The sequence below is a fragment of the Tamandua tetradactyla genome, chromosome 16, assembly GCF_023851605.1.
Source record: "Tamandua tetradactyla isolate mTamTet1 chromosome 16, mTamTet1.pri, whole genome shotgun sequence".
NCBI lineage: Eukaryota > Metazoa > Chordata > Mammalia > Pilosa > Myrmecophagidae > Tamandua > Tamandua tetradactyla.
Genome location: NC_135342.1, coordinates 14,513,700 through 14,539,271, shown reverse-complemented (window position 1 = coordinate 14,539,271; position 25,572 = coordinate 14,513,700). Strand labels below are relative to the sequence as shown.

Sequence of the window (25,572 nt, the reverse complement as noted above, 5' to 3'; positions counted from 1 at the left end):
GCCCTCCCACCTGCTTCCCAGGTCTGAGGATTTGACCACACACTTCCTCCTCTTAGATAAGTCAAGAAGGCCACTCTGCACCCTGTCCCTTCCGGCCAATTCATCCCAGTATTCCCAGAACCAGGGCAGCTGGTACAAGCAGACCCTCAACACATACTTTTCTTTTTGGGGGGTCCATGGTCCAGGAACCGAACCTGGGTCTCCTGCATGGAAGGTGAGCATTCTGCCACTGAACCAACCGTGCACCCCTCCTAACACGTACTTTTGAACAAACTTATGACTAAATTTTTGTCCCTTTAACCTCCTGCCCATACCTGATCTGTCCTCCAGAGCTCCCTGGCTCAGGATCTGCCCCTTGTCCTCCTTATGCCTTATTGACACACCCCAGCATCTTGGCTCTGACACCCCCACCCCACCCCCACACGGGGCTCGGGCACCCAGGCCTTCATTTTCCCAGGCCCACCCCCTCTCCTGCCCACACCATGTCCAGCCCCTGTGGCGCAGCAGGCTCGAGTCACCAGGTCCGGGGCCAGCCACCGCCTGAGCACATCTTTCACCTCCACAGTCCTTGGAGGCAGACAGGCCCAGGTCGGCCTCAGGTCTGGGCCCCTCAACCCCCACCTCCCCAAGACAATCTCTCGCCACCCTCCTCTCATTCCCTGCACCCAGCAAGGAGCCCAGCCCCTGCGCCTCAACCCTCAGGTCCTGCCCCTCTCCTTGTCCTGAAGTCCCCCCCTACCCCAAGGCTCCAGGTGTCTGTCTGGGCGATTCTGGACGCTTCCATTCCAACCCACAAAACCTGGGCTGGGTCTGAGATTCTGGGCGCCTGGTTCTATACAGGCATGGAGACCCTGCCCAAGGTTCCAGGGAGTTCCCCATTCACAGGCCCACCCCTTCCGTGGCCCCACCCCCTCCACGAGGCTCCACCCCCAGGCCTGGCCCGGGGCCCCGCCCCTCGCCACAGGCTCTGCCTCTCCCCAGCTGGCCACTCACCTCCCGCGGAGATGTGGCTCCAGGGGCTGGCCGGGTACATGAAGGCGGCGTTCTGGATTTGGTCGTTGATGTCCTCGTCCTCATTGAAGGGGAACGTGCCGCTGAGGCTGACGTACATGATCACGCCCACCGACCACATGTCCAGCGAGCGGTTGTAGCCCTGGTTGAGCAGCACCTCAGGCGCCAGGTAGGCTGGTGTGCCCACCACTGAGCGCCTGAACGACTTCTCCCCGATGATGCGTGCAAAGCCGAAGTCGCACAGCTTCACCTGCGGGGGCGGGGGGGGGGAATGGGGGGATTGGGGGGCAGTGAGGCCCTGACACCCCCAGGCCTCTCCCCTCCCACCACTGCTTCTGGTTCCAATCCAGGCTCCTTCACTCATTAGCCAAGTGACCTAGAGCAAGTAACTTCCCCTCTCTGTGCCTCAGTTTCCTCATCTGGAGGAGGAGGGGCATCTGGGCGCTGACCTCAGAGTTAATCCACCTCAAGCGCATGGAACTGGCATGCAGTGAGTGCTCAATAAGTGTTTCTCGCTGCTATACCTCTGCTACCTCAAACAATTCTCTCAGCCTCCTTCTGCCTCAGTTTCCTCTTTTGTACAGTGGAACAGCCTAAAGGGCTGCTGTCTGCACTGAAACAGTTAACGTACACAAAGTGTTAGGAGCAGGGCCTGGCCTAGAGCTCTGGTGAGAAACTTAGTCTCTTTGGGCTTCAGTTTTGTCATCTGTATTGGGGATGCTAGTAGCAGCCTCCTCTCAGCCTTTGGGACATCTACTTTGCAAACATGGGATCCGGCAGCCAGTAACAGCAGCAGTCTGGGGTGGCAGTGAGAGGACAGGCTTTGCAGCCTGCGAAACCTGGTTCAAGGTCCTTCTCTGCTGCCACCTCTGTTCACATACTGTCCCTTCCCAGCCTCAGTATTGTCCCAGGGGTACAGTCCCAAACCCTTCCCAAAACTTTTGCTGCTTTCAAACCCATCTACACCATAACCCCTCACCCTTTCTGAAGATCCTTTTCCTTCTCTACAGATATTTTTCATTTCCAAGACTCAGCGTTTTCTACAAATCTTGCAATGGAATAGTATGCAGCCATAAAAAGGAATGGCTGCCAATATATGCTACAACATGAACTCAGAAAACATGATGGTAAGTGAAATAAGCCAGTCACTAAGGACCATATATTGTATGATTCTGCCCATATGTGGTGTCCTGAACAGGCAAATCCAGAGAGATAGAAAATAGATTAACAGTTGGCTAGGACTAGAGGTGAGAGTGATGGGAGGACTTGGGGATGATGGCTAAGGGGTGTGTGGTTTCTTTTGGGGTTGATGAAAATGTTCTAAAATTAACTGTGGTGACGGCTGCACAACTCTGTGAATATCCTAAAAGCTACAGAACTGTAAACTTTATATGGGTGAACTGTATGGTATGTGACTTGTAGCTCAACAAAGCTGTTAAAAAGCAAAAGTCCAGATCTTCTCACCACAGGGCCTTTGCACAAGCTGTTCCCTCTTCCTGGAAGACTTGTGTTTCCAGGAGCCTATCCATGGAACTGCTTCTCCAATCCCAGAATGCTTAAGCTGGACTCTTTACAGGAGTGAGAAACAAGCATCTACCTTATTTAAGGCATTGTCACACTGGTTCTCTGTTTCAGAGGCTGAACCTATATCATGATTAATACAATCTTAGACCATCACCAGGGTTGGGTGGACTTCTCCAAATCAGGAGGAGACATGACCGACCTGGGGAAATGGGTCAGCAGATGCCAGCAACACGTTTTCTGGTTTCAAGTCACAATGAACGATGTTCTTGAAGTGAAGGTGTCTCAAAGCCACGAGGATCTGAGGAGGGAGATGGGGCCAGTGAGAAGGGGGCCCGCTCCAGATTCCACCACCAGCAGCCAGCCCGCTAAACCCCATCCATGCCCCTCTTTGCCCACTTGAGGCAGGGGTCTGGTCAGGGGAGGCACTGGAGAACACGAAAGAAGAATCTGAGAATCCCAGAGCCATTTACACCTGAGACATGAAGCGCTGGCTGAAGAATTCTAGAAAGTTTGAACCTGAGCAGTGAGGCTGGGTGGATCTTTAGAGACCTTGTGGTAAGTGCCGGATAAAAATGAGCTAATCATAAAGCCGGGACTTTCAAGGAGGTGCTAATGTGCCATTCAAAGTTTTTAAAAATATTTGTCACCATTTAGCAAATGGTCATACAGAACACCCCCCAAACGAACGCCACCTGGATTATATCCCAGATGCACATAACAGAGGGCATCCTGGAGCCAGGCCACCTGCTGGAAAAGCTGGTTCCACACTTATAAGCTTGTGGCCTTGGGCAAGTCACTTCACCTCTCTGGGTCTCAGTTTCCCCATCTGTAAACTGGGAGTGACAGCAGTCCCCACCTCACAGGGCTGCTGTGAGGTTTATATGAGTTGAGACAGTAAAATTCTTAGGATGTGTCTGCCACGGAGCAAATACTCCGTGCCAGTTGTTGTCATTACTGTGCTGTCATTATTGGTTATCATTTTTGTGATGGTCCACTGACGCACATAGTTTTTATGCCTGTCTCAAATCAAGCTTCTCCTGCTGCATCTATGAATTCAAGAGTATCCTTAAGATGGCAAAGTGGGCTGATTTTTTAAAGAGCTAAAACCAAAACCTGTTACCGTTTGCAATCCCTTATCTGTAGAAATGGTGATTTTCCCTGATTCTGAATAATCCAATAAAGTGCTGAATCCACTGGCAGCACAGAGGCATGTAAGTGTGCAAGTGCAATCGAGGTGAGCCATGTAAGTGTGCAAGTGCAATCGAGGTCTCAGAACTGGAACACCTGCACTTATCCTCCTTGTTTTCTCCCTGGATGACTTTCTAGCGGGATTTGAAAGTCACTACTGCAGTCCTACCTCCTCATATAGGGAGACTAAAGTCCAAAGATGAATGTCTTCATTTTATCCAGATTTTCCATTTAAGAAGATATCTTAATAGATTTTCTGTTTGTTGACATCTCCCTTGCCCCCTATTGATGTGGTGGGGAAAGAGAGCACTTAGGAACCTAGAAAGATCCAGGTTCAAATCTTGGCCAGACCCACTACCCAGCTGTGTAACCGTGGGTGAGAGACTGGCACGTTTTCGAGCCTCGGTTTTCTCATCCATAAAATGGGGGTTATAACGATACCTACCTCACAGGGTGATTGTAAGGCCTAAACAAGTTCATGAGGTAAAAGGACTTGGGGCTGGGGCAGCCAAGAGCCCGGAAAGCAGAAATCTGCAGAGAGAGGGAGAGAGAGAAAGAAGAAAAGAGCAGGCGAAAAGAGGAGAAGAGACAGAAGATCAGAAAGAGATGTCGTTTTGGTTGCTGAAGGGCAGTCAGACCCCTCTCCCTACCCAAGGTCTGGGTGAGCCTGCCTCAGTGACTTTCTGTCCCCACCAGCCAGTTTTGACAAGGACACCATGCTATTTGGAAGAGTGAGGATACTGGGTCTTGGGTAAAAGCAGCACAGCACAGGAAACTTTGCAACCAATGGAGATAACAGAGTAAGCTGAGGTAGCACAGCCAGGTGGAAAGACCTTTCTAGGCAGGCTATGGAACCCAGAAGTCACAAAAAGGAACATTTAACGCTATAAAAGTTAAACTCTGTATGGCAAAAAAAAGAGGCAAACAAATACTGAGATAAAATAATTGAACAACACAAGTGATGAGGATCTCATTTCCCTCATATATAAAGAGCTTTTACAATTCAATAAGAAAAAGACAGGTATCTACTTGAAAAATGGGCGTAGGGCACATAAAGCAGAAATGATTCAAAAAAAAATCCAAATAGCCAATTGACATATGAAAATATGCTCAGCCTCACTCATAAATTTTAAATGTCAAATACAGCCACAGTGAAGTATCATTTTTCCACCTATTACATGGACAATTATTTTTATCTAGTGTTGGCAAGGAATGAGAAAATTGGTACCCTCAGACATTGTTGCTGGGAGCAAAGATTGAAAGGGCTTTTAGGGAATCATTGGGTAACGTCTTTAAGACTTCTTAAAACACATTTCTCTGGACTCAGGAGTCTACTGTTTGAAACATGTTCTATTTAAATTTTCCCACCAATGCACAATATTTGTAGATGGTTGTTCACTGGAAGGCTTCTATAACGCTAGAAAAATAAAAACAACCATATGTCCAGTGATTGGGGAATCTGGTGAAATCCGTCATGAGATATGATTCAGAACAACAGACAGATTTGCTAAGATTGGACTGAAATGAGACTGATGTCCAGAACGGTTAAAGTAACGAAAGTAAGGGGTAGGGACACACAGTTATATACAATGTGAAGCCAATTAAAATAACAAACACACATCCATAACACAGATTAGTTTGGCATTTACTGGTTCAATGCACAAAGGCTGGGTTCAAGTTCTACCAGCTGTGTGACCCAGGGCAAGTTACTTCATGTCTCTGAGCCCCAATTTCTTCCTAGCTGGAAAATGGGGGTGATAATGATAGGCCCTACTGCAAAGATTGCTACAAAGATTAAAAATGAGTTCCTCTGTTTGGAGAGATGGAAAAACTTCAGTCACAGATGGTGGTGATGAAAGCATAATATTGTGAGTGTGATAAACCCCGCTAACTGATATCCATGAAAGGGGTTAAAATGAGAAATATTTTGTTATATCCATGTTACCGCAATAAAACTAAAAAACTAAAAACTATAGAACTGTGCAACATAGCATTGAACCTTCATCTCAACTGCAGACTTCAGTTCATAATAATTCTAAAAATATTGGTTCGTCCTTTGTGACAAATATATCACACTTAATGCAAAATGTTAATAATAGGGGGTGGGCCACAGTGGCTCAGCGGCAGAGTACTCTCCTGCCATGCCGGAGACCCGGGTTCGATTCCCGGTGCCTGCTCATGTTAAAAAAAAAAAAATTAATAATAGGGAAAACAGAGAGAAGGGGAGGAGAGGAGGTATACGGGAACTCTACTTTCTGCTTAACTTTTTCGTCAGCCTACAACTGCTCTGAAAAAATAAAGATTAAATAAAAAGGTTAAAGGAGTGAAAACAGTGCCTGGTGCACATTGTGTCCCACAAATGTTAGTGATCAACTATTCTTTCATCACTATTTTCGGTATCCCCTGTTCCCCTTGGGTCATGTCCCCCTAGCCCAGGGCCAGGTACAGAGGAAGGTTCGGAGAGTGTTTGCTGATTGAACAACTGAACAAACAAAACAATGAATGGGTGAATGAGTGAGCCCCCTGCAGAAAGGCCTCTCCCCTTTTTTCTAGATGAATTAAGCCAGGTCCAGGGAACCTGCTCGTCATTTATTATTTTTCTATTATTATTATTATTACTGTTTTTAATTTCTCTAGTACTATAATTACTCTTTTATTTTTCCTGTTATTTGATTACTATTTTTATATTACTATTACTCTATCATTTTTCTCCCGTATTATTATTTTGTCTCTTGTTTTTCTATTATTTACACTACTGTTCTATTATTATTACTCTGGTTTTTCTGCCTATTATTTGATCGTTTTTATAGGACCGTCACCCTATTATTTTTCTATTATCACCTGGTTATCTTTCTGTTATTCTTCTTACACTTATTTTGCCTATTGTTCTTATTGGCACTGTCTTGTTATTTTTCCGGTTCCTTGTCCTTCCAGGCTCTGGGGGGCGGGGTCTCTGCAGGGGAGGGGGCAGGGCGGGGCAGGGCGGGGCGGGGGAGGGGGTCGCACCTGCGTGATGAGGAACTTGGTGAGGCGCTCCGGTAGACGCCCCTTCTCGCTGGAGAGGATCATTTCCAACATGTCCCCGTGCAGCTTCTCCATCACCACGAACACCTTCTCGGGTGTCTCGAACATACATTCCAGGTTCACGATCCCGGGATGCCGCAGGCTCTGGAGGGCGGGGCCGCGCGGAGGTCAGGGCCCAGGCATCCGTGAACTCGGACCCCAGAGGGCAAGCCACGTCCCTGGGGGGTAGGGGAGGGTGCCGCCCCCTGCAGGGTGACTGAAGGCCCACGGTGGCAGCCGCAAGAGCTTGAAGTAGCAGGAGGGAGCCTGGCGGCAGCCCTGATCTCAAATCTGGGCCCTCCTCCCCCCTGGCCAGTCCCCTCCCCTGCGGCCCAGGTCCCCGCCCAGCTCCTCCCCGGGCTCCAGGCTCCAGGAGTTGGCAGCAAGGGTGACCTTCCTAAAGCATGAAACTTACCCTACCCCTCCCCTGCTCAAAATCTTCCCATGGCTCCCCAGTGCCCACATGGTCTGACCCCACCGCCCTCCCCAGCCTCCCCTCCCACCACTTCCTTGCACTAAAGCACGCAGCTTGGAAGGCATCACACTCTCTCTAGACCTTTGCCCAGGCTGGCCCTTCTGCTCCACGCATCCTCACGCTTCCCCACCAGTCTCGACATGCATATTCCCTCCTTCCGGAAGACTTCCCTGACCATCCCCTGACGGGGTCAGCAGCACCTTTCCTGGGGATGGGGAAGAGGGGTGCAGAGCTGGGCCCCAGACCCTGGTACCCACCTGCAGAATGGCCACCTCGTTCCGGAGCTGGCTCTCCTGCTTGGTGGGAAAGCGCAGTTTGTCGATGACCTTGACCGCCACGTCCCTGCCCGTCTTCCGGTGCTTTCCTGGGCAGGAGGTAGGGGAGGTAGGAGATGAGGGAAGCAGGACCACGCAGCTCCAGCAAGAAGAGCTCCATCCCTGGCTGCCCACCACCCCCACCAAGACCCAGCCAGAGCTGGGCAGAGGTGGATGAGGGAAGCCGTGCCCCCCCCCCCGCCACTCCCGGGGAGATGTGCAAGGGGCAGGCGGCACTGAGAGCAAAGGTGGAACCAAGGGAGGTGAAAGAGCTCCGAGGAGGGGAAATCAGACTTATAACCAATCAGAAGTGAGGACTTAACTCTGCGGCCTTTGGACTTCACAACTTAGCTTCCTCCCGTAAAGGGTGGGGGAGTCTACAGGTCCTTCCCAAGGAGAACAGGAGAGCCTGCACCCACACACACCCAGGACCTAGCCTCCTCAGCCAGTCAGAACAGGAGGTGTGAGCCTTGTGCCCATCAGAACTGAAAATCTGGAGGCCAGAAAGCCCCGCACCCTGGAGCCCCTCCTGCGTTAGCACTGATGTGTCCCTACCTCCGTAGACCACTCCAAACTGCCCCGAGCCCAGGACCTCATCTGGGAAGATCTGATAGACGGTGGCGATGTCCTGGTGGAGTGGGGGAGATTGGGAGAGGGATGGTCAGGGGTGCAAATGGAGATTGGGGTGGTGGAGGGGGACTGAGGAGGAGGGGAGAGGAGGGGGAGGGCATCCTGGGGCCCACAGAGAGTGGGCAGGGGTCTCACCACATTCTCTTGAATCTGACTGTTGGACACAGAGATGCTCAGAGAAGCTTGTCCTGTGGAGAGGGGAGAGGCCAAAGTGAGGGGACCAGTTTTGATATTATCTCCGCCCCCCCCCCCCAACTCCTGAGAGAGCCTCTGGACCCAGCCCACCCAGGTTCAAATCCGAGTGACGACAGGCAACTTTAGGCTAGAGATATGTCCACTCTGAACTTCAGTTTCTTCATCTGGAGAATGGGAAAACAGCAAAAGACCCTCCTGCATAGGGCCATTGCGAGGGATGAAGGAGACATCCCGAGGGGCTCACCCCCTGATCTCAGCTGCCTGGGAGGCAGACTGACCCCTTTTTTGGGGGGTGGGGGTGGGGTGGTACATGGGCCGAGAATCAAACTTCAGTCTCTAGCATGGCAGGCAAGCATTTTGTCACTGAACCAAAGCTGACCCCATTTCATAGAAAAGGAAACTGAGGACTAGCGGAAGAGGGGGAATGCAAACCAACCTTAACATATTCCCTCTGCACTGGGATCCCGATCAATCTGGCCAAAGCCAGACATTTCCAAAGTTGACTCCTCTGCCATTTCAATGTCTCTCCTTTCCCTGTCCTCCCCACTCCACAGCCTGCTCCAGGCCTCTCCAGCTCCCTCCTGGGTCTCACTGCCATGTCCTGATTGTTTTATTCACCCTCCGTAGGGAAACCAGAGACATCTCGCTGAAGCCCAAACCTTATCCTGCTCCTCCCCTGCTTTAGAACCTACCATGGCTCCCTAGTACCCTCAGAATTCCAGGCCCCATAAATGGCCTTAAAGCCTGGCTTTTGATTTCACCTCTGCCATGCCGTGTGCGCTCACATTTGGCCTCCTTGCCATGTCTCAGAAACAAGCAAGTGCTCCCCTGTTTCCAGGCCTCTGCACTCATTACTCCCCCTTCTGCCAGGAATGCTCGTTCCCTAGTTGTGGACCTAACTGAATCCTCCTCAGCCTTCAGTTCTCAGCGTAAATGTCACCCCTGCGGCCAAGTCAGGTTACTCTATAAAATGATCCTAGGACTTCTTACACTTCTACACCACACTGGTTATTTGTCAACGTGGCACCCCCCTTGGATTAGGTGCTCCAAAGGGAAGGAAACTGGCACCCTGTGAGCATCTTTTGCCTCTGCTTGAAGAGATTCCCTCTTTGTTTCTCCTGGCTCACTCTTCCTCATCCCCTAGATCTCAACTCAAATGCCACCTCCTCCAGGAAGCCCTCCTTAATCCCCTGGCCAGGTCAACTGCTCCCTCTGCCTGGCTCCTCCTAGTTTCCCTAGCCCAGCCCTGCTCACTCTGGGAATAGGTCTGCCCAGCGCCCCACCCATGCGAGACCGTGAACCCCAGGAAGGTAGGTCCTGAATTGCCTGGCTCGTCATTGTGTCCCCAGCACTAGGCAGCACAGACTGGGCACAGGAGGGGCTCAGTAAACGTATGAACAACAAAGCAGGATCTCACAATTTGGATGAGTCATCACCACCTGGGACTAGGTTCAGAGAGGGCAACTGACATACCTGAGACCACACAGCAGTTCCGGGGCTTGATGGGGAAATTTTTTTTTTTTTAATAATTAATTTTTTAATTGGAGACGTATTGGGGATTTGAACCCCAGCTGGCTGACTCCAGAAGCTATACTCTAAACTGTGTAGTTTCCTGACTTCCTCCTGCCTCTTTCCCGTTTCCCACAACCCCACCCAAGCCCTCCCAGACATTCCCTCTCAGAGACTCACTGTGGGGTGCATGGCCAGGGGCACTGGGGGCATCCTGGAGGATGACGGGCATCAGGGCCTGGCGGATGGCAGTCTCCCAGCCCCGGGCGGCCTCACCTCCCTGGCCGCTCGGACCCCCGGGGTCCCCACCAGGCGTCTCGCCCACGAAGTAAATGGCATTGGCAGTGATGATCTCAAAGCAATGAGGGTTGGTGCCTGGTGGCACGAGGCTAAAGTTCCGGGCAGGCTCCACAGTAAGGATTTCTGACAGTGGGATTTCCTGGCAGGACACAGAACCAGTACAGGTGAAGGCACCAGGCAGGTCCCGGGGCTCCCCACTAACTCAGAAGAGCACCCAGAATCCAGGGTCAGCGTGGGGAAGGGCCTGGTTTGCATGAGGTGGCCAGGAAAGGCCTTCTGGTGGCCAGGACATGGAAGCTGATACCAGACAGGTAAGAAAGGGCAGAAAAGTGGAAGGAACAGCATATGCAAAGGGCCTGTGGTGGGAAAGGCATGCGGGGCGGTGCCTGGCACATAGCAGGTGCTCAGCAAACATTTGATGAACACACGAAGGAAACGAGGCTAGCGTCAGGCCAAGCAGGGCATTGTGGGCTACAGTGAGAAGTCGGAACTTTGTCCAAGGGCTCTGCGGAGCCATGGAAGGGTTTTGGGCAGGGGAGGGCAGGTCTCTCTGTCTGTTGTGTGGAGGGTACATTGAAAAGGATGAGCCTGAGGCAGAAGAAAGTGCTGGATCCATGGGGAGGGAAAAGAGTGTGCACTTTGAACAGTGTCGAAAGAGAAAGTGAGAGAGAAAAGAGAAAAAGAAGGAAAGAAGGAAGAATGGAGGGAGGAAAGGAGAAAGGGGAAGAAGGAAAAAAGAAAGGAAAGAACAAAGGAGAAGAAAGGAAGGAAGGAAAGAAGAGAAAAAAGAAAGAAAGAATGGAAGGCAAGGAGAAAGGAAAGGAAGACAGGAGGAGGGAAGAAAGGAAGGAAAGAAAAAGGAAGAGAAGGATGGATGGTGACAGGCCGACTTATGTAGCCAACAAAACCAGGTGATGAAATAGAGATGTGGGAGGGCGGGAAACAGAGATGTGGGAGGGCGGAAAACAGAGATGTGGGAGGGCGGAAAACAGAGATGTGGGAGGGCGGGGATGGCACTTTAGATAATGTGGTGTGAACAAGACAGGGACTGTAAGGAGGCTGCTAGGAGGCTGCTGCAACCGTCCAGGCAGGAGACAGTGGCTGGAAACCAGGGACGGCTTTGGTGGTGGTGATAAAGCCAAGTAAACAATTCAATAAAGTAATTATGAATTGATAATGATAACAGGCTTCTGATTGATTCCTGGGTGCTTAGTACATGCCAGCCCTCAGCTAACTGCTTTAAGGGGCTAGTCCTTGAGGCCCCAGGGCAGCCCTATTATTTGAAGCATCTTACAGGTGACAAATGGGAAACACAGAGAAAAGAAACAACTTTGCCCAGGGTGCCCCTGCTGGAAAGCGCAGATGCCAGAATCTAAGGCCCGCCCAGGGGGCCCGAAGGGGCGGGGCTTGCCGATGGGGTTGGAAATGGGGAAGCTGGGCGTGGTGGGGGGAGGGATTGGCTTGATTAACCCGGGGAGGGGGAGGGGGGAAAGCGGAGAGGTCTGGGGAGCGGGGGAGCAAAAAGGCCCACCTTGTAGTATCTGTTGGTTGTGTTGTTCTGGAAAAGTGTGAGGCACTTGCAGTCCAGCCTCCAGTAGTGCCGCTTCCTCTGGTGGGAGAGGCGATGGAGGGGGTGACCAGGGACCACCAGGCCCCCCGAAGGCTCCGCGCCTGGCCCCGCCCCTAACTTCGGCCCCGCCCTGCCCCCAACCTTGTCCTTAGTCCCACTTCCCCTCTACCTTTTGCCTCACCTCCCGACTGGTCACACTCCAATACCTAAACCCCCACCCCCACCCAGCCCACTCATGACCCGCCCCACCCCCAGGGGGCCCCCTCCCACATAACCCCGCCCCTCCGTGGCTCTCGCCCCGCCCCCACTGCCTCCGCCCCGCCCCCTTACCAGCGTGTCCTTGTTGCTGTAATGGACCACCCACCCCTCGCGCAGCGTGGTGCTGGATTTCCGCGTCGTGTGTCGCACAGACTGCACCACCCTCATCAGTGGGATGTACCCCAGGGAGCTGGAGAGGGAGGACAGGGACAGGAGGACACATGGAGAAAATGACCGCAGCTCCAGGGGCGGCAGGGGAGGTTGCCACCCTGCCCCCACCCACCCACAACCCCACCGCACCCAACCCACACCACGCTCTCCAGATTCCCCACGGTCAGTAAAGGAAGACTCTTTCCGGGCAGCATTAAGAAGCCAGACTCCAAAGTCGGGCTGCCTGGAGAGTTACCTGACTTCCCAGTGCCTCAGTTTCCCCACCTGCAGCATGGTCTCATCATCTCTTCCTGAAGGGGTGGCTGTGAGTTTTAAATGACTGAAAAGCTTCCTAAGGAGTTTTACACAGTGCCTGGGACCCCACAGGCCTCAAAAAAAGGCCAGTTAGTTAGCAATTAGCCCATGTGGTGCCAGCTGCGTGAACCTGGCCAAGTGACTTGGCTCAGTTCCCTCACGTGCGCAGCTGCTATCATCACAGTGAGGACACCATGGCCCGGGGAAATGAAGTGACCTGCCTTGCCTCTAGAACTTTCTGCACCTCTTTATTTATTTATTTATTTATTTGGGGAGGGGGCTGTTTTTTAAATGAGGTAATAGTCACATAATACAAAATTAACCCTTTTCAAGTGTTCCAACCATCATCTCCATCATCCCTAAAGAAGACTCATTAAAGTACCAGCTGTGCCTCCCAATTCCTGCACTACATCAGGAATCACAGTGGCCTTGGCCACTTCCAGTGCCTCTCTGAGATGCGCTTTCCTTGCCTACAAAATAACCTACCCCTCCCAGCTACCCTTCCCCCAAGACCCTCAAGGGCCAACTCTGATCGGCCATTATCCTGTCACTAAACTCTTTAAGGAAAGACCCGGGAGAAGGGGAGTCTGAGATTTCAGGCTCCTTGGGACAGTGGAAAGTATGAAACTTGGTGATCACTGTGACCTGAGTCTCTTCATACCCCGTCTCTGCCCCGTCTTCCATTCTGTCGCCCTCTCCCTCCCTGCTCCAGCCACTGGGGCCTGCTTGCTGTTTCTGGAACACTCTGGATCCCACCTCAGGGCCTTTGCACTTGCTGTTCCTTCTGCCTGAAAGGCTCTTTCTCCCTAGATATCTTCCCCAAGGCTCCCTCCTTCCCCTAGTCAGGTCTCTTCCAATGTCACCTCCCCAACTAACATAGCACCTCCACCATCCTTTCTCCCGCTTGCTGCTTTATTTTCCTTCATAACAGTTATCAATATGTGATGCTATGGATACATTTGTTTATTAGCTATCTTCCCCAGCCAAAGTATCAGCTCCATAAGGGCCAGGAGTTTTGCCTCTTTTGTAGAACACAGTAGGTGCTCATTTAATATTTAGTGATGCAATGTGACAGGGACAACCCACCTCCCCATGTTTATGCTGTTCTGCCTCTTGGGGTGAAATCTCAGCTCCTCTTCCTCATTAAATCTTTGCTGAAGTTCCTGAGCCTCAATGTTCTAACCTAGAAATGGGGATAACAATCCTTAGAGTTAAGAGTTAGTCAAAAAATAAATGCTTCGACCGATGGACTCCATAGTTGTGGTTTTTCATTGTGCATGCATCATTAAAGTATTTGTGAATGTGAACAGAGTTTCTGCTTAGGGTGATAGAGGAGTTTTGGTAATGGAAGGTGGTGATGGGAGGACAAACTGCGATTATAATTAACACCACAGAGTTGTATACTTACTATACGCTGTTAATACATTTGTTTATCTGTGTATTAATGTATTAATAAGATGCATTAATAATACTATATTAAGGCTGTTTTAAAACATATGCCAAAAAGTAGAACAAAACAAATTTTCAAGGATGAGGTTAAAAATAAAGAGAAAGTCCATGTGGGACATGACTCCCAGGGGTGTGGACCTTCCTGGCAACAAGGGACAGAAAACCTAGAATGAGTTGAGACTCAGCATCAAGGGATTGAGAAAACCTTCTAAACCACAATGGGGAAGAGAGAAATGATACAAAATAAAGTGTCAATGGCTGAGAGATTTCAAAGAGTCGAGAGGTTATCCTGGAGGTTATTCTTACACATTATATAGATATCACCTTTTTAGTTAAGGTGTAATGGAGAGGCTGGAGGGAACTACCTGGAAATGTGGAGCTGTGTTCCAGTAGCCATGTTTCTTGAAGATGATTATATAATGATATAGCTTTCACAATGTGACTGTGTGATTGTGAAACCCTTGTGTCTGATGCTTTTTATCTACCTTGTCAATAGACGAGTAGAACATATGGAATAAAAATAAATAATAGGGGGAACAAATGTTAAAATAAATTTAGTAGATTGAAATACTAGTGATCAATAAAAGGGAGTGATAAGGGGTATAGAAAAAAATAGGGGAAGCAGAGGCTAAAATATATTGGGTAAATGGAAATACTAGCAAACAATGAGAGGGAGAGGTTAAGGGGTATGGTATCTATAAGTTTTTTTCTTTTCCCTTTTTATTTCTTTTTCTGAATTGTTGAAAATGTTCTAAGAAATGATCATGGTGATGAATATGCAACTAAGTGAAGATATTGTGAATTACTGATTATATACCAAGAATGGAAAGATCATATGGTAAGAATGTTCATGATTGTATATTATGTTAAAAAAAAAAAAAGATGGAAAGCTAAAAATAAATTAATAAAGTGAAAGGGATGTGCAGGTTTGAAAGGATGCATGTCTCCTAGAAAAGCCATGTTTTAATCTAATCCCATTTTGTGAAGGCAGAATCATCCCTATTCAATACTGTATGTTTGAATCTGTAGTTAGATAATCTCTCTGGAGATGTGATTTAATCAAAAGTGGTTGTTAAACTGGATTAGGTAGAGGAATGTCTCCACCCATTTGGGTGGCTCTTGATTAGTTTCTGAAGTCCTATAAAAGAGGAAACACTTTGGAGAATGGGAGAGTCAGAGAGAGCAGAGCAGAACGACATAGCCACGAGAAGCAGAAAGAGTCCACAAGCCAACGACCTTTGGAGATAAAGAAGGAAAATGCCTCCCGGGGAGCTTCATGAAACAGGAAGCCAGGAGAGAAAGCTAGCAGATGATGCCCTGTTTGCCATGTGCCCTTCCAGATGAGAGAGGGGCCCTGACTGTGTTCGCCATGTGCCCTTCCAGCTGAGAGAGAAACCCTGAACTTCATCAGCCTTCCTGAACCAAGGTATCCTTCCCTGGATGCCTTAAATTGGACATTTCTATCGACTTGTTTTAATTGGGACATTTTCTCGGCCTTAGAACTGTTAACTAGCAACTTACTAAATTCCCCTTTTTGAAAGCCATTCTGATTCTAGCGTATTGCATTCCGGCAGCTAGCAAACTAGAACAAGGGACATTCAAATATTTTCTTCACATACTACCGAACGGATTGGCTCTTACCCTTTGGGAAATATTAAGGGGGGCCAGGTGGGTTTATGATTTGATGGGATTGGCACAGTGACCCTGTGAGGTGTGTCCCCAGGAGAAAATGCAGTCACTCAGGGAAATCACTAGCAGGGGAAATAGGGGTGCTGTGACCTGACCTGGCTCCCTGCACCCCCAACACCCTGTACTCTTCCCTCTGCTGCCTTCCTGCCTCCTCCATTCCCGGGCACAAGGTGCCTACCATAAGCCAGACCCTGTTCTAGGCCCTTGATAAACAGATATAGATTCCTGCCCTCAAGCACTTCTGGAGAAGCTAAATGATTGTGGATCCTATTTATAATTGAAAATTGTATAATTCAGGAAAAGTTGTTACTATTATTATTATTATTTTAAAGTTTCCCTCGCCTGCCAGAGGCCCTTGGGTATATTTTCCTTCCCTCGTTTTGCAGATGGGGAGAGGGACGCACAGTAAGGGGAGGGGGCGTGTTGAAGGGCGAGTCCGTCAGAGCCAAAATGGTTAAAATATTTCATACTTCTCCCTTCCTTTTTAAGATTTTTGTACTCTGTGATTCGTGAAAGAGACAGCATTTATGGAACATATCCTGCATACCAGACGCCGTTCTAGGGTCTTGATTTGTATGCGTTCATTTAATCCTCCCAGCCACCCCATAAGGTAGGTGCTGCTTTGTTCCCATTTTACTGATGGAGAAACAGAGGCTCAGAGAGCTTTAAAGTGTGCCTAAGCCCACACACAGCTGCCTGGTGCCAGAGTCTATGTTCTTATACTTTAACTGACACTCTGCAATACACACTGTTTCTGGAAGGATCCACAAGAAACTGATTCCAGTGATTCCTTCCAGAGAAGGGAGCTAGGGCAGCAGGGAGCCTGGGGAAAGGAAGGCTTTCACTGCATACCCTTTAAATGACTGTATTACCAGTTCCAAAAGAGAAATACAACATAAATTTAAAAATACTTCTAGAAAAACTCCAAAAATGTAAATCAGGAGAAAAGGTGAAATTAAAAAAAATAAAGTTGGGGTGCTTAAAAGAGTTTGCCCTGGGAGCCTGGAAAATCTACAAACATGAGGTGAGTTCACCCCACTGTAGAGATGGGGAAGGGTGAGGCTCACAGGGGGGAAAGGCCTTCCCAGGAGGGCTGGAGGAGGGGTGTGGGTACCTCTGCGCCTTGCCTCCCTCGCCCTCCTCTTCCTCACTGGCACGGAGCGCGTTCTCCGAGTGGGAGCCTGGGATGACTCCGGAGTCATCAGGCTCATCCCCGAGGGTGCTCTTGTCGGCCTCACTGAAATCGGCGGCTTCCTCCATCGGCACATCTGGGAGGAATGGGGGCCTCAGAGGGGCCTCCACGCCGTCCTGCCCGTGCCCCCCCCCACCTGCCCCTTCCCTCCCAGGCTCCCCCCAGCTCTTACCTCCATTGATGAGCGCTTCCCCCAGACAGTCATTAGGGACACGAGTGGCACAGCGTTTGTGACAGTTAAACTTGCAGTCTGGTAGGAGGACAAGGAACAAGAGAGCACCTGGATGGGGTGGGATATTAAGCCCTGACCCCCAGGATCCAAAGGGTCTGCTCTCACTGCCTGGGTCAGGAAAGCCTGGCCAACCCTTCTCTGTTCGCCCCTCTCTTTGACCATGGTTTCCCCAACGGTGAGAGGGAGGACTCACAGTTGATCCTCCACTCACAGTGGGTGGATTAACAGTCTGTGGCTCTAGAGCCTTCTCCTTCTAAGGTTCTAAAGTGCTAAAGTTTCAAGCCTCCCTTAACCTAGAGTAATGTAATGGGTGCTAACATTCTAGGATTTTAGACTTCGAACCAGGTTTTCTCAACCTTGGCACTATGAACACTTGGACCCAGATAACTTCTGGGTATAGGGGATGGTTCTGTGCATTTTGTAGGATGTTTAACAAGAGTAGATCCTGGTAGCATCCTCCCAGTGTGACCACCAAAAACATCTCCAAACAGTTCCAAATTGCCCCTGGTTGAGAACCACCGCTCTAGAGTTTGATGGTTCTAGGTCCTAGATGCTATACATCAAAGATTCTAGAATTTGATTAAAAAAAACTCTTTTCCTAAGGTTCCGTGATTCTGGACACCTAAGACTCCCAGATTCAATGGATTCTGTTTCTAGAACTCTACATTTCTCCGATTCTAGATTTGAAGTTTTTGTGGTTCTATGATTCTGGACTTCAAAGACTCCTCAATGTCCAAGTTTTAGGGTTTTATATATCAAAATTTTAGAATCTGGTGATTTTTCAATTTTAGACTTCTAATTCTCCAGAATTCAATGATACCAAGGTTCTAGGATTCCATACAGCTAAGATTCTAGAAGTTGATCTTCTGATTATTGTTTAATTCTAGATTTCAAATACTAGAATTTGGCGGGTCCAAGGAATTCTAAAATTGGATGCCTCTATGGCTCCAGGCTTCTGATATTCTACAATTATGAGAGTTCTAAGTTCTTGGGTCTAGACTTCTAGGATTCAATGTTTCCAAGGTTATATGATTCTTGACTTCCAGCACTCCTGAAATTTATGCTTCTAGGTTTCTATTTCACCTCAAATCTAAAGTTTTAATGTTTCATAATTCTATAGTTCTAAGATATTTTTTCCCCTGCATGGGCAGGGACCGGGAATCGAACCTAGGTCTCCGGCATGGCAGGCAAGAACTCTGCCACTATGCCACCGTCGCCCACCTTCCAGTTCTGATTTAAAAGCCTAAAGTTCTGTGGTTCTGTTTGCTGAATCCTGGTTCCACAGTTGTTAAATCCTATGTTTCTAAAGTTCCCCGATTCTAGAATTATCAAGTTCTACAATTTTAGAAGTTCATGCAAAGTTATCTTATGAATCTAGAATTCTAAGCTTCTAGGCGTCCAGGATCCAATGGTTCCTGCGTGCCATGATTCAGGGCAACCCCCTCTGAGGCCCTGTGCCCCCGAGGATGGAAAAGCTGAGTGTCTGTCCCGCCACGAGTCCTAAGCTGGGGCGGGGGTCTGACCCTGTCCGTCTTCCTGCTCTGGCCCCCGCTGACCTTTGCACTGCAGGCCCTGGCGGAAGAGGCCCTTGAGGAGTTTCTTGCAAGCCTGGCAGACTGTGGGTCGCGTGTAGCTGTGGATGAGGAAGGTGTGAGGCACCCTGACCTTGGAGAGCAGCTTCTTGTCCAGCTCGATGGGGCGGCCCGTGTAGGAGGAGGCGGAAGACGAGGAGGAGGACGAGGGGGGGCGACGGGGCAGGAGGTCCGTGGTGCTGCGGCTCTATTTGGCATCAAGAGTGGAAGGGACACATCAGCATGGTGCCCCGCCACCCCCGTCCCCTTTATTTGGTCCCGTCACCTCCCAGACACCCACCCGCCCAGCTCGCTAGCCCCTCACCAGTTCGTCAGGGGTGCAGGGCAGGGACTCGGAGGTGCCCAGGCGCATTGAATGTCCGCTGGCTAACGATGTGGATGACAAACGCCGCTTGCGGGCCCCACTGCAGTTGTTGGGGATGCTGAAGGCACAGCGCTTGTGGTAGTTCAGCCCGCAGCCTACAGGGGCCGCCAGGCGGTCAGGGGCACCGCCTCCGCCCCCTCCCAGACAGGCCACACACCGCCCACCCTTTAGAAACCCCGCCTCTCCGCTCAGGGCCCCGCACCCAGGGCTGGCTTGTAGCCCCGCCCCCCGCCCCTCCTCCAGAAAACCCCGTCCCCAGGCCCTGTCGTTCCCCCACCCCTACCCCGTCCACTCCCACCTTATGGCTTCCACGTGGGACGGCTGTTCTAAATCTCCGCCCCCAGCCCCACCCCTCTATGATCAGTCCCTCTCTCAAGGGCACCCCCAGACTCCTGCAGGACCCTGGCTCTGCATCCCCAGCCCCACCCTCCAGGCCCCAACGCTCCAAGCGAAGCTGCCTAGTCAAGATTCTGCGCGTCACAGGCCCCGCCCACGGGCCCCCAGCCCCTCCCTCTCCCTAAGAGCTCAGCCCAGGCCCCGCCCCCCGGACCTGAGCCCCGCCTCGGCCCCGCCCCCTCACCGTCGCACTTGAGGCCCTGGCGCACCAGGCCGAAGAGCATCTCTCCGCAGTGGTCGCAGAAGGCGGGCGCTCGGTACGAGTGCACCGTGAGGGCGTGCGGGCGGATCTGGAAGTCCTCGAAGGTGGCCGAGGCTGCGGGCGGCGCGGAGGGGTGGATGGCGGGCCGGGCCCACGTTTCTCCTAGTCCTCCCCAGGCAAGATTCGGGTTTACCCTGCTTCCCTCGCTCACCCACAGACCACCTTCTGTCTGGGTTCCAATCCCAACCCCACCCCTGGGGGGAACCCCTGTAGGCCTCTTTTCTCCTCTTTTAAAGGGAAAGCCTACGAATATTTCCTGAGCACTGTTGCAGGTGCTAGAGATATTGCATAGAACAAAATCGGAAAAATCTGTGCCTGGCCTCTGGGGAAGGAGACATAAATCAAATTAACAAAATAAATGTTCATATTTAATAATCACCCAATATTTAGTGACACGTGCTGCTCTAAGTAGTTTAAAATGCTACCTCCCAAATCTGTGAGGATATCCTGCTACTACCCTCCTTTGGTAGATGAGGAGACTGCAGCACAGAGAGGGTAAGTGACCAGGCCAAGGTCACCCAGCTAGCAAGTGGTGGAACTCAGTCAGTCTCACTCCAGAATTCATGCTCTTAAAACTGTACTTACTGCTGCTATAAAAAATTTAAGTAATAAAATATGCAATAGAAGTCACTGAGTACTAAGGAGAAAAATTAAGCAGGAAAGGGATAAAAAGAATGTACAAGAGGGGCAATTTTAAATGGGTGGTCAGGGAAGGCCTCCTTGAGAAGGTGATGCTAAGGCAAAGACTGGAAGGAGGCAAAGGTATGAGCCATACATATATATTTTATATATTACAAAAGCATATAATTAGGGTTAAATGAATTATATAGAAAAGCTCTTAAAATAGTGTCTAGCATATAGAAAGTGCTTAATAAACATTAGCTATTATTCTAAAATAGGTTCAATATTCGGATTAAATCATTTTTTCCTTCAAAATTTCAATGTCATATTAAACTATTTTTATTCATCTGATGCAGTGAAAAGGGGAAGGATGCTCTCTTTTCTGTGCCATGCACTGTTTAGAAAGCCAAGATAGAAATAGGAACAAGATGGACACATGCCGGCTCTCAGTCTTTTGGGGAGACAGACAAGAAACAAAGACATCTAAATAAACAGGGAAATTTTAGAGAGCGCTATATGCCCTGAAAACAACGTCAGCGTGATAATGTGGAATGTGATGGAGAGATTGGGTCCTTGAGAGGGAAATCACATAAGGCTACCTATTAGGAAAGGACATTTGACCTGAGATCCAAATAATGAGGAGGAGTTCGGGGGCGCGGGGTGGAAAGGCATCCCAGGCAGAGAGAGGTGCAGGTGCAGACGCCTTGAGGTGAGCTTGAGGTGAGCGGGAGCTCGGAACAGGAAAAGCAAGGAGAGTGTTAAGAGACAAATTCAAGGAACCAACAGGGGTCAGATCATGTGGGGCCTCGGGGCCGTGCTGGAGAAGGTGCAGCTTATTCTAAGGGTAATGGGGAGCCACGGAAGGATTCTGAGCACGATCTGGCTCACGTGCTACTTTGCAGTGCTAGGCTGGAGGTGATGGCGAAGTGGACCTGTGGGGATGGCAAGAAATTGATTCAGGCTGTATGTGAGAGAGAGGGCCGGTAGGTTTGCGGATGGATTAAGAGAGGGGATGAGAGAAAAAGAGGAGTCAAAGATGCCCCAGGGTTTTGGGCCTGAGGTCAAATGGGTGCATGGTGAAGCCTTTCACCGAGTTGGGGAAGACTTCAGGATGAACAGGTTTAGAAAGGGTGATTCAAGAGTTGTGTGTCGGCCAGGCCAGGCCTGAGATGCTTATCTCTAGGGGAAGCAGCAGCATAAACACGGCCAGGGTTTAGGGGAGAGACCAGGGTGAATATAAAAAATTCAAGAGTTGCCAGCCTCAAGGGAGGTATTTAAAGCCTGAAATGAGGCCACCAGGGGTGTAAATCCAAACTTCTGTCACTCATCCACTCAACAGATTTTACTGAGCATCTCCATGTGCACGGAGGATACAGCCATGAACAAGACAGATAAAATCCCCCCTGTCCCCGTGCCAGGACCAAGAGCTGTAGGCCATCTACAAAGTGGAAAGGGTGGGGACAGCTGGACTCAGTTCCGGCTGCACATCAGAATGACCTGGGGGGCTTTGAAAAACACAGCTGTACAGGACTCACGTCACCTTGCACAAGATTCCAATTTCATTCTGTATTTCAAGCTTCCTTCCTTTTCAGCTTTATGTCAAAGTATGACATACAGACAGCCAAATGCACACAATCGGAGTGTTCAGCTAAATGGATTTCCACAGTGTTCCCCACCCCGTACCTCCCCCGCCGTGTCATCTGCATGCCCACCGACCCCACCAGTGGAAGTTTTAACTAGTCCCCAGAAAGTCTCCAGTCTTCCCTAAAGGTACCCGCTCTCCTGACCTCTACCACCACAGAGCCATTTTGGGGCTTTATAAAAGGAACGACACAGCGTTACATTCCTGAGATTCATCCACTTGGGTGGATATTCCTGCCCAGCCCGGCGGGTTTTCTGTACCCAATGCAGCACAATCATTCATCCATTCGGAAGCGAGAGCTTGCAAAAGCTTCCCCAAGCGATTGCAGTTTCTGCAGCCAGAGACCACAACCACCGACCTCGCTTCGCTTGGTGAAGCCGGTTTCTGATCCCAGCTCACCCGGACCCCGCGGCCTCCTTCGCCCCCAGCCTAGGCTCCGCCCCGGCCCGTCCCCCCCCGCCCCCCCCCCCCGCCCCAAGGCGCGCCGCGGCGTCTAACCTGACAGCACCACCTCCACCAGGTCGCCTTCCTGGATGTCTCCCGCCGAGCGCACCAGCTGCAGGAGGTTGGCCGACGTGGGGTCATGTTTGAAGAGCAGGATCTTGTCGTAAAGGCCGTAGAAGCCACACTCAGGGAACTGATAGGGCGGAAGGAGGAGGTGGCGACGGAAAAGCTCAGGGCTGCCTTCAGCAGCGAACTGGAACCTTCCCAGGGCAGGGCCTTCTGTTTCCCCCGGAAACCCAGAGACCCCGCAGCCCCTCGCTTCCTGCCTGCCCCCTCCCAACCCCAGGTGGAGCCGGGCAGGAAGCCGGGGCCCCGGGGGTGCTAGGAGAGAGATCCGGCATGGGTTAGGTGGTTGGATAGGCGAGGTGGAGTTGGAGTGAGGGTGATTCTGGGAGCGTGGACAGCTAGATTTTTTCTGGAGCCTGGGAGGGGGAGGCTAAGTGAGCACCACCCCCCTCACTCCAGCTTCCTTCCTGGCTCCATTGTTTACCCTGTTACCTGGCTCCTGGCCCGGCATTTGGGCGGAGCGAGCTGGGTGGAGAATTAGGACTCTAGGGCGGGGGACGGGGGACAGGGCTTCAGGGAGCTGGAGGTGGAAAAGTGTAACCCCTACCCAGTCTCTAAAGGACCCAGGTGCCCGGGTCCCTAGCTTGAGGGGGGGGCGGGGGGGTCAGGAAATGAAACCTGGTAGAACAGAAAGTGAAACTGTCCAGGTGGGGCAGCTGGAAGGAAAGCGGCTCTAAAGCACCTGGGCCAGGGAGGGGAGAAAAATAAAGGTGGGGTGAGGCCTAAGGAGGTAGGCTGGGGGGTATGAGTACTGGGCAAAGAACTTCACCCGTGGGACAGTCTTCTGTCCACCCCCACCCCAATGCAAGGCTGGCCTTCCAAAACAAGCAGGCTGGGTTCACGGTTTGAGCTGGGCCTGCTGGATTTGGGGGTTTGGGTGGCAAATCCTCTGCTCTCGCCTGCTGAGATAGAGTCTCAGGAGGCCAGAGCTGTCTTGGTTTTTCCTTTCTCTAAGCCTCAGTTTTCTTGTCTGTAAAATGGGGGAGCAGGCCCTAAAGAATTCATTCCCAGGAGTCTGGGAAGATTCTGGAATTAGAATATTCTGGCATTCTAAAATGCTCACATTAGAGGACTGTAATATTCTAGGATTCCCAACTTATCGTCATGCATTTTAGGATTTCAACATCCTAGATTATCAATCAGTTTACACTACTGATCCTATGTTATAAGGTTCTAGGAGTCGGACAAACTAGGATGCTAATATTTGAATATTTTAACATGAAAGAATTTCAAAACCCAGCATTCGAACATTTTAATACTCTAGGATTCCAACAACCTAAGATTCCAATATTTGAACATTTTAACATCAGAGGAGTTTAATTACTGGAGTATCCCAACAATTTAGGTTCTAATATTCTAAAATTTTTACCCTCTAGAATTCCAACAACATAGAAGCTTTATGATTCTAATTTTTAGCATTCCAGGATTCAGGCATTGGGTTCCACCTGGTTCCCTCTTGCCCAATACCCCCCTCCCCATCCAAAGCTAAGGGTGGGTTGGGGTGGGAGGTGGAGGTGCCATGATTAGGAGATGGGATGGAGTCCCCTGAGGTTCTGGGGGTACAGAATGGTTTGTACCCCTCCACACCCATCTCAGGCCAGGGTGGGGGGCCTGGGCTTAGAGACCTCACTTGTCCCTGGCAACCAGCACCAGCACCAGCACCCATACCCACACCTGTCACCCGATCACCATGGCCAACCCAGCTTCAATTTCTACTGTTTCCACCAAATGGAGGCCCCAGCTGGGTCTGGACATGGAGATCCTCCTATATCTGTTGCCCCCACTGCCCTTCCTTCCCTTCTCCTTACACCTGGCCTACCCATCTTTTCCTCCCTGCCCCGGTGCAAAAAACAACATGCAGGGACAGATGAATTGGAGAGGCTGGGCACCCCACCCCTGCCCAGGCTTCCCTCAGGCCAGTGGTGGGATGGGAGGCAGCTGGGGGCCGATGTCCCCCCACACCCACCAATCACATTAGGCTCAGGCCCCCACATCTGGCTCCAGGCTGCCTGGGCCAGGGACCCCTCCTCCGGCCCTCCTCTAAGCTACATGGGGGGAACCCTGGCCGCACCTTCTGGTCCACGATGGAGCAAGCCAGCTGCTTCACATGGGCTAGCTCTGAGGCGGCGGGCAACAGCACGAACTCGCGGGTCAGCCCGATCTGAATGTGGAACGAGACCCCAGGGCCCGGGGCCAAGACCTGGGGCAGCAGCGGCGGCGGCGACTGTAGCTCCAAGCCGCCGGAGGATGGCGGAGACCCAGGCCCGGGAGAGCCCGGGAGCCCCGCGGGGTGGGAGGAGGTGGCGGCCATGGAGGGAGGTCCGGGACCGACAGCCCGGCGCCCACCCGGGATCCGGCTGTGGGAGCCCGGGGAACGTGGATAATTGGATGCGAGGGATCTCGTGAGCTGGTGATAGGAGCGTGGGGGATACCAGGGATGCGAGAAGAGAAATCTGCAAGGCTGAGGGGACCCGACGACGGCAGAACCCTGGAAAGTAGAAAGAAGGAAACTAGTGGATCCTACTCCTGAGAACCAAAGGATCACAGATGATCGGAAAGGAGAAATGTTGTGATTTGAGGACCCAGAGATTGAGAGATTCAGGGACATTAGCGAAGAAAATCTAGTGGGTCCAGGGCATAGGAATCAGGCGAGTCCGGGACCCAAAGGCCCCATGGAGGGAGGAAGGACTGGGAAGAGAGGAAGGGAAATCCTAGAAATCCAGTGGATCTAGGGAAAGGATCTGGGACAAGAGGATCCAATTAAGAGGGGGGTCCGCAGGATTCAACAGACCTTTAGGGAAGAGACGCAAGAGACTGCGGGTCGGGGATTCAGTGGATCACAGGGATCCGACGGGCCTGGGGATGGACAAAGGGGTCCCGAGGCCCAGGATGGTGAGGAGGGAATCTCACGGGTTTCAGAAGTTGGAGAAAAGTTCAATCCGGGGCGCAGGGAAGGGGGCGTTACCAGCGGCGGGAGGGGCAGGGGCGGCCAGGGGAGGGTAGCCCAGTTCCCGCGGCTCTTTTTCGTCTCCCAAGTTTAACTCTGCGGCGGTGGCCCAGG

The 25,572-nt window shown here is 51.0% G+C and overlaps 1 protein-coding gene across 2 annotated transcripts in view; it reads right to left on the bottom strand.

Annotated features, from left to right (window-relative positions):
* PRKD2 (protein kinase D2) overlaps nt 1-25,572 on the bottom strand; it is a 27,474-nt gene extending 1,902 nt beyond the window's left edge. The window contains exons 1-17 of one of the 2 annotated variants that reach the window (XM_077131358.1): nt 25,477-25,572; nt 24,583-24,999; nt 22,440-22,578; nt 19,601-19,732; nt 18,961-19,115; nt 18,621-18,843; nt 17,005-17,082; nt 16,755-16,908; nt 12,110-12,227; nt 11,741-11,818; nt 10,090-10,348; nt 8,341-8,393; nt 8,131-8,203; nt 7,519-7,625; nt 6,730-6,891; nt 2,735-2,833; nt 994-1,261 (exon numbers count right to left, since the gene is read on the bottom strand). In XM_077131358.1, the coding sequence (XP_076987473.1) occupies nt 994-1,261; nt 2,735-2,833; nt 6,730-6,891; nt 7,519-7,625; nt 8,131-8,203; nt 8,341-8,393; nt 10,090-10,348; nt 11,741-11,818; nt 12,110-12,227; nt 16,755-16,908; nt 17,005-17,082; nt 18,621-18,843; nt 18,961-19,115; nt 19,601-19,732; nt 22,440-22,578; nt 24,583-24,822 (2,338 nt within the window). In that variant the 5' untranslated portion in view covers nt 24,823-24,999; nt 25,477-25,572. Of the gene's footprint in view, nt 1-993; nt 1,262-2,734; nt 2,834-6,729; nt 6,892-7,518; nt 7,626-8,130; nt 8,204-8,340; nt 8,394-10,089; nt 10,349-11,740; nt 11,819-12,109; nt 12,228-16,754; nt 16,909-17,004; nt 17,083-18,620; nt 18,844-18,960; nt 19,116-19,600; nt 19,733-22,439; nt 22,579-24,582; nt 25,000-25,302; nt 25,451-25,476 lie in introns of those variants that run through there. The other variant, XM_077131359.1, reaches the window with a different exon arrangement.